At 35.0% G+C, this 16764-nt stretch overlaps 1 protein-coding gene across 8 annotated transcripts in view; it reads right to left on the bottom strand.

The window, feature by feature from the left end:
• Positions 1–16764, bottom strand: part of ATOSA (atos homolog A) — a 115874-nt gene that overhangs the window by 15108 nt on the left and 84002 nt on the right. For all 8 annotated transcript variants that reach the window (XR_011648436.1, XR_011648435.1, XR_009185106.2 and 5 more), the window contains 7 exons: positions 14374–14558; positions 12811–13013; positions 12386–12511; positions 9175–11017; positions 5870–5983; positions 2854–2933; positions 2050–2158 (listed from right to left, as the gene is read on the bottom strand). Coding sequence is in view for 5 of the 8 variants with exons in the window: in XM_058294225.2 (XP_058150208.1) it covers positions 2050–2158; positions 2854–2933; positions 5870–5983; positions 9175–11017; positions 12386–12511; positions 12811–13013; positions 14374–14558 (2660 nt within the window). In the remaining 3 variants the exon portion in view is untranslated. The remainder of the gene's footprint in view (positions 1–2049; positions 2159–2853; positions 2934–5869; positions 5984–9174; positions 11018–12385; positions 12512–12810; positions 13014–14373; positions 14559–16764) is intronic.

Consider the following 16764-nt stretch of genomic DNA (forward strand, 5'->3'; position numbering starts at 1 on the left):
TTTTGGAAGTGTATGGTGGTGATGGTAGTACAACATTGTGAATGTACTTAACACCACTGAATTACATATCTGAATGTGATTAAAAGAGAAATTTAGATGATATGTGTTACTAAAATAAAAATTTTAAAGAAAATCAACAACTATAGGGCTAAACAACATACAGTGAAGCCTAATGTAAACTATAGAGGATAGTAAATGTACAATTATAAAAATATTCTCTCATCAATTTTAACAAAGGTACTGCACTAATGCAAAATGCTAATAATGGGGGCAGATGCATGGAACTCTATATTTTTTGCATCACGTTTCTGTAAACCCACAATTTCTCTAATAGAAAAAATTAACAGGAAGCAGATTTGGCTTAACGGATGAACCATCTGCCTGCCACATGGGAGGTCCAGGGTTTGAACCCAGGGCCTCCAGGCCCGTGTGGTGGGATGGCCCATGCACAGTGCTGATGCGTGCAGGGAGTGCCCTGCCACACAGGGTTGTCCCCTGAGTAAGGGAGTCCCATGCGCAGGGGGTGCGCCCCGTATGGAGAGCCGCCCAGCACGAAGGGGGTGTAGCCTGCCCAGGAGTGGCGCCGCACACACGGAGGGCTGATGCGGCAGGATGACACAGCGAAAAGAGACACAGATTCCCAGTGCTGCTGACAAGAATACAAATGGACCCAAAAGAACTGTGGGAGGGGGGAGGCGGGGCGGGAAAGGGGAAAGAAATAAAAAATAAAAATCTAAAAAAAAAAAAAAAGAACTAGCAACAGAAATCAGATGGACAGTCTTTTATTTAGGTATTAGTCTGGGTCAATGTGTTTCTAGGCTCCACCAAAGCCCCATAAGTAATGTCAAAACTTCGTGAATCTTCAACAGCATTACAGGGCTAAAACTTTGCTCTGCTTCTTAACACAAGTGTCAGATTATTGTCAGTTTAGTAATTTAAATCTATCCCTGTAATACTTTTTATTATTGCAAAACAGAGTCTAACTTAGTAAGTATAATAAATAGCTTTTGTAATTTACTGAAGAGAGCATCAGATTCATTATAAGTTAAAGAGGGCCTAAGGGTGGGCAGTGTCAGGAGAATTACTTTTTTTCCCTAAGTCATTTGATAATCTATGTCAAATAGCATTCTTTGAAAAGAAAATACATTGGTCTTTTAATCATTTTCTCTTTCCTAAGTTTTTCATATATCAAAAACTGTTCTCAGGGAGTGGGTATAGCTCAGTGGTTGAATGCCTGCTTCCATGTATAAGATCTCGGGTTCAATCTCTACCGGGAGGGAAGGAGGGAAGGAGGGAAGGAGGGCAGGAAGGAAGGACATTCTTTTTTCATTTTTTTCTTCTAATTTCTCTTAAGTGCAAAGATTACAGAGTACCCAAACCTCACAATGGACTGTGCAATTTTAAATTGATAACAAGGAAAGATAGAGTGCAATATCTCTGAATTGATAACCTTAAAAGTGACATGGAAAAGTAATCGACAAAATATTTTTTCTTTTTATGTCCACCAAAGCCATGATAACACATGATCGCAAGCAGAAATATTCACATTAAATAAAACAGCAGGTATATATCAGAGATCCTTAACCATTTCATCGTTTTTATAATAACATTTTCATTTTTTAGAATAGTTTCTTTATAGAAGAATTGTGAGAATAGTACAGAGAACCCATTTGATTTTGAAAATCAACCTGCTTGATCATGAACAGCCTGCTGTCATCCCATCATGATCCTTCCTGGGTCCCAGAACCAATTTCAGGAGGTAGAATGGTGCGGACAAAAGTCCACCCTCATCCCTAAAGTAATAGATACTTCCATCCACCTGATGACACCAAAATCCTCTATATCTTCTTCCAGTTACCCAATTCTAAGACATCACCGCCAAGTCTCCTAATGTCCCCTCTCACAAATAAAATAAAAAAGGTGATTTCTAGGCTTTGGGAAAATAGAATCCATTTATTTATTTCCTTTTAACAAAGTTATAGACATAAAATGATGCCCTTGATCTAAGTTAAATAGTTTTAATTCTTAAATCGTTTCAAAATACATTACCTCAAAATTTCCTAGGAGACTAAGACTTGTTATAGGTGGAGCACTAGAACTCAAAAATGGTTTTTCATGAACATCTGGATCATCTCCAATGTTTAAACATGGCTGAGGACTAGAAAAAAAAAATCATCAAAAGGAGACATTATTAAAAAAATTACTTAACCACCATATTTTCCTATTTATGCCAAAATTAAAGTAGAAGAATCAGGTCAATTTTACTTAAAATACCCATAATCATAATAAAAAAAAATCAATGTAACTAAATTTTAAGATATAAAATTCCTAGTTTCAAATTCCTGATTAGATTTTATAATCTATATTATTTTATAACTTCCTAGAAGTTTTCAAGGTTGAATTTTTATTAAATAGTGACACCTATTGGAAATATGTAATAACGCAAACTTCTGTATCAATTTTCATTTTCAGTTAAAGAATACAAAGGCATAACAACTATGTAACTAAAGAATATAATCAGAGTATTACTTATGAACTTGAGAAAAAATAGCCAAGGCTCTTTGGGAAAGAAGCATTAGGCAAAAAAGGAGGTGAATGACCAGAAATATATGAAATAATATAAAGTGCTGATTTATTATGATGATCAGTATATGGTAGCTCTTCACTGTCTTACTTTCTTCCTCATTCATTCTAAATAATTCTGTGGGCATGTGTGAAATCATATTGCAAATGAGAACCAACTGGAAAATAAGATCCCTGTTATAATTTTGATATTTAGTGTCAATGTTATTGTTAAAGACCAGAATTTTATGTCATTGCTTTATACACACAAATGGCTCCTAAGATAAATACCTTCTAGATGATAAGCTTTTCAGATGGAGTAATGAAGAATCCAGATCAAAGCAACCCGACTGTGTTTTCCTTTGAGGTACCTAAGATCAAAATAATTATTCATGACATTTTAAAAAAGGCTATAAATTTTCTTGAACTGCTGAAACACTTTTCAAATGCAAGATAAGCTTATTTTTAAAAAAAATCTCCCTTTAGAGCTTATATAAATTATACTCCTTATTACACGCTGTTCTAGTAATTTTAATAACTAGGGTGGAAAAAATAGATAATTAAAAAAGCACTTTTAGAGAAAGTACTTTCTCTAAATCTAATAAAAATACCCATAACACTTTTAGGACAAAAAATAATAATAAAGGCACTTTTACTAGGCTTTTTTAAGAAGCAGTACCATTTTTCTTCCTAAACAAAATCTTACAGGGAACCCCAATGTATAATGTAGAAAACTTTTACTTTATATACTACTGTATAATATTTTAGGAATAAAATATTTATAGCTCTACCATTCCTTTGTCTAACCCTACCCCACTGAAACATTTCCAAGAACCCTAAAACTTCACAGAAAATAGGTCTGAGAAATACTGCTCTGGATTGTCAACCATCATTGTAAGGCACATTACATTTAAGACAACAAACTATCACTTAACTCAAAACATTCTAAAAATGCAAGACCCATGTGTAATTAAAGGTAAAATCACAGCATGCAAGAGATTTGCTGATTGAATTAATATTAAATAAGTGTAAATTATCTGACTCACTCATCTAGCTGGTGACTAAGAAGAAACAAATGATGCTGAGAGTCTAAACAACCTCAGGATATTTGAGACTTGTACAAGTTCACCAGGCTATTTTCTCAACCTAAACTCTCATGTCTTCACTTCTGGAAAGTTCACTACTCTCATTTCTTCTAATACTGCATCTTCCTCATTCTCTCTACGCCTTCTTTTGTCAACTCTACTAGACTTATATTGAACATCTCATTTTATCCTCCATGTTTTCACATTGTAATGTTTCTTTTCCTTTTTAGTGCTTTCTTCATATCTATCTTCCCATTCACTAAATCTCTCTTCAGCTTCACTGTTTAATCCATCTATATGTGTATGTGCATGCATCTATTTCAATTATCATATTTTTCATTTCTATAATTTCTATTCTTAAATCTACAAATATGATCTCAATTCCTTTTCTTTATTTTCTCCTGGAACATTTTAACAGAATTACTGTTAACTCTCTTTCAAGTTGCTCTGATAACAGTATTCCTTATATGTTACTCTCCCACTTCTTGCTCCTGATGGTTTTTTAAGGGGCCTTGTAATTTTTTTCCCGTCTGAGGTAATCTTCAGCAAGAATCATTTTCCACGGAAATCCTTGGTATTCAAGGTTACAGATTGAAATAGTTTCATGTTTCCTCTGCTGGTAGCCCAATGATTTCATGGGTTACAATCCAACTTTTATGGTAATGGCTTAGTAAAAAATTTCTGAACCTCATGGATAGCACAAATTCAGAACCCCCATCATAAGTGACCTTTGGTGGTCTCTTTTCCTACCTACTCCATTCAACCTTGAGTAAACAGATCAAAGTTTTCCCTCACTACCATTTATTGAACGGCACTCTTCCTCATTTCTGGCTCTTTGAAAGGAGTTTGGTTCTAGCTCTCAACGATGACTAGTACAGACTTGTAACCTTGACTTGCCCCAGCAGCTCATTAAACTCTACCCATTTATTAGATTCAGATATCCTAGAGAGCAATTAATTGCTCCAAATTAACACTTAGGGATTTTTTTTCCTCCTTGCTCTTATACTATATCATATTTTCAAAGTTATGTTATATATATAAAAAAAAGTTATGTTATACTTTATCCAGCATTTCTGTGTTTAGGAAGAGGAAGGGTCTTCCTGTATCATCTCAGACTACCACACTGACTAGAAGTCTACAGTGCTCTTTATATCAGTATGATGCTGATACACATAAAATATATATACATATATATATATATATATATATATATATATGTATGTATGTATTTTTTTTTCCTTTCCCTGATAACTCGAGCATTTTGAAAGCACCTCACTGGTAGGTCAAGTATTTAGGAATGTTTTAAAAATTGTTCAGAATTCAACTTCTTTAAAATAAACTCCTGAAGTCTAAGTTATAAATTTAAATTCTAGCTATTCTAGCTCTTATCCAATAATTATTTATACAACACATGCCAGCTACTAAGTACCTTAAGTTTACTTCAAAAAAAAAATCACACACACACTCATATATAAAAACAAACTGTCTTATGTTAGCAGCAAAACATACAGGTTTCTGGTTGTGCTATGATATTGACCAGTTATCTCAAGTTTAACTGAAATGGTAGCCACAGCAACCAACTTATGAATGCTTACTATGTGCCAGGAAGTAGGCTAATCATCCTCACAACACTAAGGTAAACATTATCACCCCCTTTTACAAGAATTGAGGCTCAGAGAGGTTATATTACTTCCTTATTGTCACTCAGCTAGATTGAAGTCATTGTGCTTCCAAAGCCATGCTCTTAACCATCATACTCAGATCTATAAATCTATTTGGAAATGTAATGTGTAGAGGAGATTTATATGGCTCTAAGTAAGATGATTAAGTTCATGGGCTTCAAGTCAGACAGTTAAGAATTTGATTCCCAGATAAACTAGCTGGTGATATCAACCATTTCTACAAATAATATATAAATATACATATATAATTTACTGACAGTATTTTCATTACAGTTAATAACAATTAAATTGTTATACAAAAGAAATTTGAGAATTTTATAATCCTAATATAAGAAATTTCATTTTCATTCATTTTTAGCCTTTTTTACATATGATCCCCTAGCAGTTAAATATACTATCAAAAATAGTGTTTCCAATCAGAAATTTATTTAAAATTCATTTAAACTTTTTCAATTAAAATATGAATAAAATTATTGCAAGCAATTCAAATAAGTTTCTTCAAGTTCAAAAGATGAGATTTTAAAAAACAAAAAAACTTACAGGACTTGAAAGAAGAGGCAATCCAGTCTGAGGATGGAAAGCCCTGGTTGAAGTTCCATCCAAGGAATGAAAATTATGTTTTCGCCATATACTTGAATGTTTCAGTGGAACATTCTAGGAAAAGAATTAAGACTTTAGTGTAATATTTAAATACTTTTTGGCTTTAGATCCATTTCTAGTATGTTTCGAGTTATTGAATCATTATGGTGAAACTGATGATATATAGTTCTATTCAGAAGACAATGTCTGAGATATTTTTTATAATGTCCTGAATAAATTCAAATGTCCTAAAAAGTGTGTCCAAAATGCAACTGACTTATCAACCTATGGTCATATATATAAATACTTAGAAAAAGCATCTAATAAGGTAATATTTTTATTCTTTTGATTTCTGAAAAGTAAAATTACTTAAAGGTAGGATAAAATTAGTATACTATTCTAATCCACAAAAGTATGTCATTACAAAGAGCCATGCTCAGAATATAATTTGGTAGGGCATGATGCAGAAAAATAAGAAACATTGGGAATTAAAAAATATATATATTATATATATATATAAAATATATATATATAAAATGCCATCAAAGCACTTTTAAAAAAATATATAATAAACTTTATTTTTAAAGAGGTTTTAGATTACAGAAAACTTACATTGAAAGTATGAGGGATTCCCATGTATCCCCCTATCTCTCCCCACATCATTCCCTATATTTTAAAAAATGTAACAGTACAATTTGTTACATTTAAAATCCAATCATTAAAAAATGCCCATTTAAAAAATGACTCACTTAGCACTATATTTTTAAAGTAAACTGGTCTGTTCCTCTGGGTGTGATCCCTGTGGATTGTATTAGATTCTGCTGAGATGTCTTTGATTAAATTATGTTATGATTAGGACTTTGATTCAACCACATCAGTAGGGTAGAGCCCAGGGTTAAGCCCTTGTCCCCTTGGTGGGTTATATAAACAGATGCTCATAGAAGACACACAGGAAGAGAGAGTACCATAGACATGGCAGAGGAGAGAATTTTGATCCTGTGGTCCCAGGAAGAGAGATGAGCCATGCCTGATAGTTTGCAGCTGAGCTGGGAAAGACACAAGCCCTATGCCAGCCTGTAGCTGAGAGAGAGGAAGGCTGAACCCTCACAGAGACTTCCTGCCATCTTGTTTCACATGTGGCAACTGACTTGGGTGAGAAAGTACCTCTTATAGTACCTTGACTTGGACTCTTTAGAGCCTTGTAACGTAAGCTTTTACCCCAAATAAATACCCTTTATAAAAGCCAACAGATTTCTGGTACTTTGCATTAGCACCCCTTTGGCTGACTAATACAGCACCTAACTTCACAGGGTCATAAGAGGATTAAGAAGAGCAGCTGGGTATACAGTAAATGCTATCATGAGCATATCTAAAACAAATATAAATATGAGAAAGTGATTCTTAGTGGCTTGAAACATACCTTGGTTATATTAAACTTCCCTAATTTGAACCAGAAAAAAATCATGAAAAGTTAATATTCTTAGGTTCAAGATAGGAGTTTGTGACAATTATAGATTTATGAAACTGGAAACTATCATTTGGTCAAACCCCATATGTTAGAAAGTTGAGCTCTTTTCCTGAAAAATATAAACTGGAAATATGGCAAGATTTTAAAACACTAATATCCAACAAAACTAATCTAACTGATAAAGATTAGTCAAGGTCATTCAGATTTGGATCAAGGCAGTTAAGAAGTAGTTTTCCATATAAATCAGATGAAAATGATGATTCTACATGGGGAAGTAAAAGAAATTTAAGTCTATTAATTTTTGGAACTTAAAAAATGGTTTCATGGGAAGTAAAATAAATTGTAAATAACTATCTTGTATTTATATAGTGCATTAAAGGTTTATAACATTTTCAAATCTATTACTTAATCATCACCACAATTTTGTGAGCTAGGCAAAAAAGAATTACCATTCTTATTTTAAAATTGAGGAGCCTGAGGCTTTTTAGAAGTTACGTCATTCAATGTTACTCCAGGACTAAACTGTGAAACCAGGACTAAAACCCAGGTGGTAGTGATTTCCCTACAGATATTCCTAAATTCATTAGGTTGACCAATTGCATGTTTAATGAGCATACTTCTTTACTAGGCCAGAGCCACTAACAAGTTAATTGTGAGTTTCACTTCTGATTCCTGTATATTCTCTAGCCGTTGCTCAAAGTGTTGAAATAAGGGCAAAAGGCAGGATTCAAATAAACCAAGCATTTGGATAGTCCACAAATTTGTCCTTGATTAATGTAAGGTAGTAGAAAGAACTCTAGATCAGAAGTAAAGAGACCTGAGTGTGTGTTCAATTCAGTCACTAAATACTTGGACAGCTCCTAGTATGCCAGTTAATGCCTCTATAGCCCAGCTTTCTCTTAACTACCCTATCTATTCCCTGGTGAAGTACCAAAAAAGAGCTAAGTATTCTATAACCATGTGATATAACTGACAGCATTATACTAAGAATATACAAAATCAAATGTCTTACTTTGTACACTTATTCTCCTGAATCCACAGATCAAATAATAACAGAAGAAAAAGGGATAGACCTTTTAGATGGTTAATAAAAAAAATTTCATAAATGGTAAAAAAAAAAAAATTACTGCCATATTAGTAGTTAAAAAGAGATACCAGGGAAGCGGTTGTGGCTCAACTGATAGAGTGCCCACCTACCACATGGAGGGTCCAGGGTTCGATACCCAGAGCCTCCTGACCCATGTGGTGAGCTGGCCTATGCATAGTGCTGCTGCACGCAAGGAGTGCCCTGCCATGCTGGGGTGTCCCCCGTGTAGGGGTGCCCCACGCGCAGAGAGTATGCCCCACAAGGAGAGCCACCCTGTGCAAAAAAGTGCAGCCCGCCCAGGAGTGGCGCCATACACACAGAGAGCTGATGTAGCAAGATGACACAACAACAACAAAAAGCAACACATTTTCCCGGTGCTGCATGACAAGAATGCAAGTGGGTATAGAAGAACTCACAGCAAATGAACACAGAGAGCAGAAAATGGGGGGAAGGGGAGAGAAATAAATAAAATAAATCTTAAAAAAAAAAAAGATACCACTCTTTTTTTTAAATTGTGTGATCTCTTTTTCCTCTATATACCTAGCATTTGATATTAAGTGAATAATAGTTCTGCAGAAGGTTTATTATATTTGACTATGTGTTGCATATATAATAAGCATCTTGGGTTATTACAGCTAGACTTCCTGTGAACAAAATTCAAAGCATAACAAACAGTTGGGGATTACATTTGAAATCTCAGCTGTTACTTACCAGCACAACTGTATTTTTTAGTTGTTCACATGTAGACAAACAGTCCTTTATACCCTTCCTTTGGGAACAGTATCGAGAATTTTCATCAATTGGCTCTTCATTTTTATCCTGTTCATTTTTCAATTGGCCTGGCTTTCTGCATTTGAAATCTTCATTATCTTTATTGTAATAATTTTCTATACTATTAAGTTGCATATTTTGTCCATGAGTCTCAGGTCTTTTTGAGTCTTTATTTGAGCATTTATTTTCATGTTTGTGCAAATATCCAGACATTTCCAACTTAGTAACTTTTATTTTATAGTCACTATTTTTTGAATTATTAAATTGGTGATTGTTTAAAGATTCTGGATTACACTTCTCACTTATTATTTTTTCCTTAGATTTACTTGTAAAAGTCTGTTTGCCAATACTGTTGTAATGTGAATACTGTTTATCAATTCCATTGCTAATTTCTTGCCCCTTAAATTGACATCCAGAAAATGTATTTTCTAATCTGTTCGTCAAATCTAAGTTATTTTCTTTGCAATGAGAAATACTTGCAGAAGTCAATAAACTAGTAGTTTTTTTCTGTGTCTCCTGAAATGTACTTTGGACAATTTCACTAAGATTTTCCTGGTCCTGATTTCTTCTTACTTGAGGTTTCAAAGAGGACTTCACTTTACCATTGCATTTAAGAGAACGCAAAGATATATTGGGTATTAGGTTTTTGCCTTCTCTGCTGTCTTCCATCAAGGAGAATTTTGCATTAGAAATGGAAACAGAGGCATCATCCTTGTTTTTCTCCAACAAATGTTTATCTTCATATGAACTCCTAAACACTTTAGAAGGAACTGAATTGGAATCATGCATGTTGAATGACTGCCGAGGGATATGTGATGCTGTTGGATCAATGTGCTCCAAATGATGAGCAATCCTTGCAATAACATCTTGCCGCTCCTGGAGTAAAGAGCCTATCAAAGGATTAGTCTCACCAAGGGACTGACGAGAATAAAGACCATTAAAAATGCAAGTCTCGCTTCGAAGAGTTTCTGGCTTTCCTTGAGTTTTGTCACTGGTATCTTCTGAGGAGGTAAACTCTGAACTACTGAAAGGAATGGAGAAAGTTTCTTTATATTTCCTCATATTTTCATTTTCTTGTGAAACCCGGAAAAGTTTTGAATTAAGTGAACTAGACTCTTGTGTATTAAATGAATGTCCAGAAATATGTGAAGTGCTTGGATCACAATCAATCAAATGCTGAGCAATTCTTGCAATAACTTCTTGTCGCTCCTGAATTAAAGAGCCTATTAAAGGATTAGCCTCACCAACTGACGGCCAAGACCTCTGGTGGCTTGGGACACTGGGATTGATTAATGAAAATGATTTTAAAGTTCTCACTGATGTTTCTTGTGACTTTTTATCTCCCACACTACTGAAGCCCAGAATACTGGCTTGAGATGTACCATAGCCAGATTTACTGCCAGTGCCTGGATACAGTTTGACATTTCTGACAGCTGCAGTATATTCTGGAGTTGTGCCATTTTTTGCATGTAATATGCTATCAGATGCCACCGTCCAAGTTTGTTTGTTACAAAGACGCTGTGAACTGTTTGTACTACTCTGTTCTACTTCATTAGAATTACGGTGCTGATGGGTTTTCAGTTCATGTTCTTGAATTCTTTTCTCATAAAGGCCAATATTAGTGTGAATACTACAGGTCAAAACTGGGTAATTAGATTGTCTAGGCAAGGACTGAACACTGACTTTCAAGGCCACATTGTGAGAAACATTGGGAACAGGAAACACATGTTCAATTGGAGTCTGGGAAAAATTCCACTGTAGGTCTACATCAGCAGCACTGATTCTGGAATCAGAGAAAAATACTGAATCAATGGATTCTAAAAAATTTATAATATTATTTTTTTTATTAAAGCAGATATACACTTCTCTTTGTATGCATTCATTACCACTGAGACTTTACTTAGCCCTTTACAGCATTTGTTATTCTGAAAAAAACAAAGTAAGTAGTACAATAGATTATGGTTGGAATTGAGAAGATTTTCTTTTTTAAGAATACCAGACCATTTAAGCCTTAAAGCACAAGAACATAATAATTTAAAATTATTTTTTGGGATTTCATAGCTAAAATATAAGTCACCAGAAAAAAGAATGAGGTTAGAGAATGGAAAGCTGAGATTTAATCTGTGCAGAATTGGTAAAATGTTGTTTGTGAGTGTTCAGAAATGAATAGAAATGGTGAAAGCATGTCATAGAATTTGTAATTAGTAGTGCTAACATATGGATATGATAGTAGCTCGTTTTTTGTGGGTTTTTTTTTTTTTAGAGTAATCAAAATGCTCTAATATTGACTGAAGTGATGAATGCACAACTTGGAGATTATACCAAATGCCACTGATTATACACTTTAGAGAAATTGTATGTTTTATGAACAAAAAAAAAAAATCCAATAGGGTAGGTTGGGGGGAAAATACAACAAATCCAAGATATAGACTATAGTTAGTAGTAATACTTTGATGACACTCTTTCATAATTTGTTACAAATGTTTCACAACAATGCAAGGTATTTGTGGTGGAGTGATTTATGGGAGCCTTGTATGTTATGCATGTTTGTTCTATAAGTTCACAACCTTACTATACACTTATTGTTTTATGTATGTAAATGTATGAACGATATACTTCAATAAATTGTTTTTAAAATGAAAAAAAGGGAAAAATTTCTTTGTGAAAACAGAAAAAAAGGACTCTGTATTTACTATTAAATAAATGGATTCAGCTAATTCTGCTGTGTAAGGTGAGTACAAGATACTCTCACCATCTCATGGTCACCTGCTTAGAGACAATTAGACAGCTGCTCAACAGTCTGTAGTTTTATAAATTACTTTTCAAGATGGAAAAAATGAAGTAAGCCTATCAATATGGAAATACAGGAGCCCCTGAAGTTTTTCCATTTTATTATGGCACATAAAATGGTACCAAGTCCATTCTTGGTTCTCTAAAGTTAAGTTAAACTATTCTATACCAAATGAAACAAGCAAAATTCATATCAATTCTCATTTAAATTTCTCTAACTTGTTTTGAAAAAAAACCCACCGCAATAAATTTGTCCATTTATAGCTAGGAATGAAAGAAATAGATAACTTAAAATGTAAAATTTCATTTAGTAGCTAACCAAGGTGAATGAATACACAGTCCTTTTTTGCCCTAGACATACCTGTAAAGAATATTTCGTGGAATAGCACCATGAGAAACACTCAGCCAAGCACTTAACTGAGAAAAAAACACAAATGAGCGGACAGCCAATAGAAGAGTCTTCTCTTCAATAAATCGATCGCCATTCCTAAAGGAGATAACAAAACACCATCTAAATGTTAGCAAGGACAAAAAGATGAAATTTTAGAAATGCAGAAGTGGAAATAAACATATTGCTCAGGGCATATACTTTCAAGAGCATAGGATTACATATATCAATGTCACCTGAAGTCCTAGAAGTCCTGAATGTCTCAAAAAACAGGTGGTTTTTTTTTCACATAAATATAGAAGTATTCAAAGTCATGATACATTATTAAAATGATTTATAGAAAGTAATGGAAAACCTGATTTACCAAGAACAACCTCAAATCAAGTTTGACAACTTACTGTCGAGGAACTGGTTCCAAGATCCACCTTTCCAATAATAGTGCATCTTGCTTAATTGCAGGATCATTTAGATCAATTCCTTCTGTGGTGGGCCCATCGTCATTGTAGCAGCAGTCTGGTAGAAGCATCACTTCCACCATGATTGGAAGGTTATTCTTCCACAACAATGTGACCTCAGACCTGGTTCGTCTGGCTTGGCGACACTTAGAGAAAATGAATATAAGCAAAATGTCTCAATAAACCACCTAATTTTATTAATTTTTAAAAATTATATTTATTTTTTGAGGTACTAGGGGCCAGGGATTGAACCTGGGACCTCTTATGTGGGAGCCAGCATCCAACCACTGAGCTACATCGGCTCCCCCAAACTGGTTCCCCAGCTTATTTTGTCTGTTTTTGTTTTTGTCCTTTCTTTTTAGGAGGCACTGGGAAGTAAATCCAGCACCTCTCATGTGGGAAACAGGTGCTCAACCACTTGAGCCACATCAGCTCCCCTAATTTTATGCTTAAAATTGAAATTATAATTGTAGAGCAGGCATCTTATAAGTAATGAGTCAATTATTAAAAAACTTTGCTCAGGCCTAAGGTTCCTATTAAATAACAGATTAATCCTGCTAAGTGCAAGGATTAGTACTGTACAATATTTATGATGCAAATTTTCCTAGACAGGATCTTAGTTGTATCTTATGGAAAAAGAGCTGTCATACATAAAATCTGATAGGCCTCTGAGGTAGTCCAGCCTTACCTAATTTTTAAATTATATCATTACAGACAAAAGAATGACTCTATGTCTGAAAACCAAAATATCAAAAACTCATTTTCATTAAGCACTCAAAACAGACAAGATTTTTAAAGTTTCAAATTTTGTATTACATTTGAGAAACTACTAAGTAGGAGAAAAATCTTTAAAGCAAATTATATACTACCTATCAAAATAGTTTTAACAGTATTATACAAAAATACTGATGTAATAGCAAAAAGTATCCCCATTTTTAACAAAAGGAATACAAGAGCGAAATTGACCAATATAGGGGGAACATAATCATGAACATCAATCTACTAAATAAACTAACTTCCTAAGAGGAGGAGTAAATTCAACTTAAATTAAGATTCTGATATATAGTTACTAGAGAAGAAAATCTTTCACACTGTGATTCAGCTTTATCTCTGAGGACAGATAATAGGTGGAAAGTTCTTCCAAATGCAGAATGAACCAAGAACACAAAGTGGATGAGCCAAGGCTGAGACTCTAAAAGTAAAGAAAGCAAATTCACAGCAGCAATGGTAGTCTTAAATCTGGAGTGTGCTGAGAAAGTAGGTATGAAATTGGCTGCCTACCTCCCTGCTCATCAGCAGACCTACCAACCAAGCATTCAAATACCTTGTTTAAGCCATGGTCTTGGATTAGGGTTTTTTGTTTGTTTGTTTGTTTTTGCTTTAGGGTCGTGAACAATTTAACACTTCAATTAGAAAATTATAATTGTGATGTAATGAAGGTGATGGCAGAAATTATATTAGCTTATAGAAAATATAAATAAAAAGCATTCAACCCACAACTCTCACCTGGGCCAGCTTGTCACTACATTCATGTTTGGTTGTTACTGGGTAACAGGACTGTGCTGGAGGGCAATGAAAACTTTCCGTTCGACCTTTAACAGAACATTCAGGTGTTCGTCCTTCTGTAATTAGCAAGGCCAAGGAGACCAAGAACTCTTCTGCATCATATTCAAAATATTCATCTAGAGTATCTGGTATTTAAAAAAAAAAAGAAAAGGAAGGCCCTCAATTTCTTGTGTTTGTCATAATATTTAAACTTTTATGCCTAAAAAACCAATGGCCTATTCCATTTTCAAGAATATTCACTAAACGGGAAAAAAGAAATAAAGATAAGGCAATCAAAATACAGTAAACTCTTGTTTCACAAGGTGGAGAAGTGAGGAAATGGAGAACTCCAATTCCAGATAAAGTGGCCACACTGGCTGCTGGGGGTGGGGAATGGGAGGAAGAGATGAGATGTGGAGGCGTTTTCAGGACTTGGAGTTGTCCTGGGTGGTGCTGCAGGGAAAATTACCGGACATTGTATGTCCTCCCATGGCCCACTGGGTGGACTGTGGGAGAGTGTGGGCTATGATGTGGACCATTGACCATGAGGTGCAGCGCTGCTCAGAGATGTATTCACCAAGTGCAGTGAATGTCCCATGATGATGGAGAAGGTGGTTGTTATGGGAGGAGTGGGGTGAGGGGGGTGGGGGGTATATGGGTACCTCATATTTTCTGAATGTAATAAAATAAATAAATAAATAAAGGTGGTTAAAATTATGGCATAAAATAGCTTTTATGTAAACCACAGTTAAATTTATATCTAAGATTTAGGAACACATTTACAATCCTATAGTAATTATATTTTTGGACCATAAGTACAATAGTTTTAAAAATTAAATATCACCAACAGTCAAAAGGTTAAAATGGGGAAACAGACTTTGGCCCAGTGGTTAGGGCGTCCGTCTACCATATGGGAGGTCCGCGGTTCAAACCCCGGGCCTCCTTGACCCGTGTGGAACTGGCCCATGCGCAGTGCTGATGCGCGCAAGGAGTGCCGTGCCACGCAAGGGTGTCCCCCGCGTGGGGGAGCCCCACGCGCAAGGAGTGCGCCTGTGAGGAAAGCCGCCCAGCGTGAAAAGAAAGAGCAGCCTGCCCAGGAATGGCGCCGCCCACGCTTCCCGTGCCGCTGAGGACAACAGAAGCGGACAAAGAAACAAGACGCAGCAAATAGACACCAAGAACAGACAACCAGGGGAGGGGGGGACTTAAATAAATAAATCAATCTTTAAAAAAAAAAAAAAAAGGTTAAAATGTCTTAAGATGGGAGCAGTTGAGCAACCGCTTCCCACATGGGAGGTACTGGGTTCAGTTCCCAGGGCCTTGTAAAGAAAAAAACAGACAATGAGCACACAACAAGTAAAAATGACCAAAAACAACAAGCAGGTGAGCGCAGACAATGAGCAGATGAGCAAAAAACAAAACAAAAATAACAATGAACAGACAAAAAAGGAAGCCATCTCAGGGAGCAGGGGAACTGACAGAATGGGAAAAATATTAAAAAAAAAAAAAAAAATTGTGTGGCCATGTCTCTCAACCCTACCAAAGACAACTGAATCAAAGAAGGTACCTGATCTAAGCCAGGACAATGTAATTAGGATTCGGAGGTCTTAGCTGGTCCTTCTTATGACTTGAACTGAGGCAATGGACACTTAAGAGTAGACATTTCAAAGTTCAGCAAAAGTGGTAGGATACAAGATCAACATGCAAAAATCAGTAACGTTTCTGTACCCTAGTAATAAACAATCTAAGGACGAAATAGGTGGAAAAATTTCATTTACAAAGGCAACAAAAAGACTCAAATAACTAGGAATCAATTTAACCAAAGAAGTATAAGACCTATATGCAGAAAACTACAAAACAATGCTAAAAGAAATAAATGAAGACCTAAACGAACGGAAAGATGATCCGTGTCCTTGGACCGGAAGACTAAATATCATGAAGATGTCAATCCTACCCAAATTGATTTATAGATTCAATGTAATACCAATCAAAATCCAACACCCTACTTTAGAGAAATAGAAAAGGTAATTACCAAACTCATTTGGAAGGGAAAGTGCACCTGAATAGCCAAAAACATTCTAAAAAGGAAGAGCAATGTGGGAAGAATTTCACTGCCTGGCTTTGAAACACATTATTAATACAAAGCTAAGTGGTCAAAACAGCATGGTATTGGAATAAAGACAGATACATCAACCATTGGAATAAGAGTCCAGAAATCAACCCTCACCTCTATGGCCAACTGGTTTTCAACAAATCTACTTATATTGTATGTATGAAAATGATTTAAAGGCAAAGTCTAAGGCCATGTATATTACTAAAAAGAAAGTTAAAAAATATAACATGGGACTGTAT

The sequence above is a fragment of the Dasypus novemcinctus genome, chromosome 3 (genome assembly GCF_030445035.2).
Source record: "Dasypus novemcinctus isolate mDasNov1 chromosome 3, mDasNov1.1.hap2, whole genome shotgun sequence".
NCBI lineage: Eukaryota > Metazoa > Chordata > Mammalia > Cingulata > Dasypodidae > Dasypus > Dasypus novemcinctus.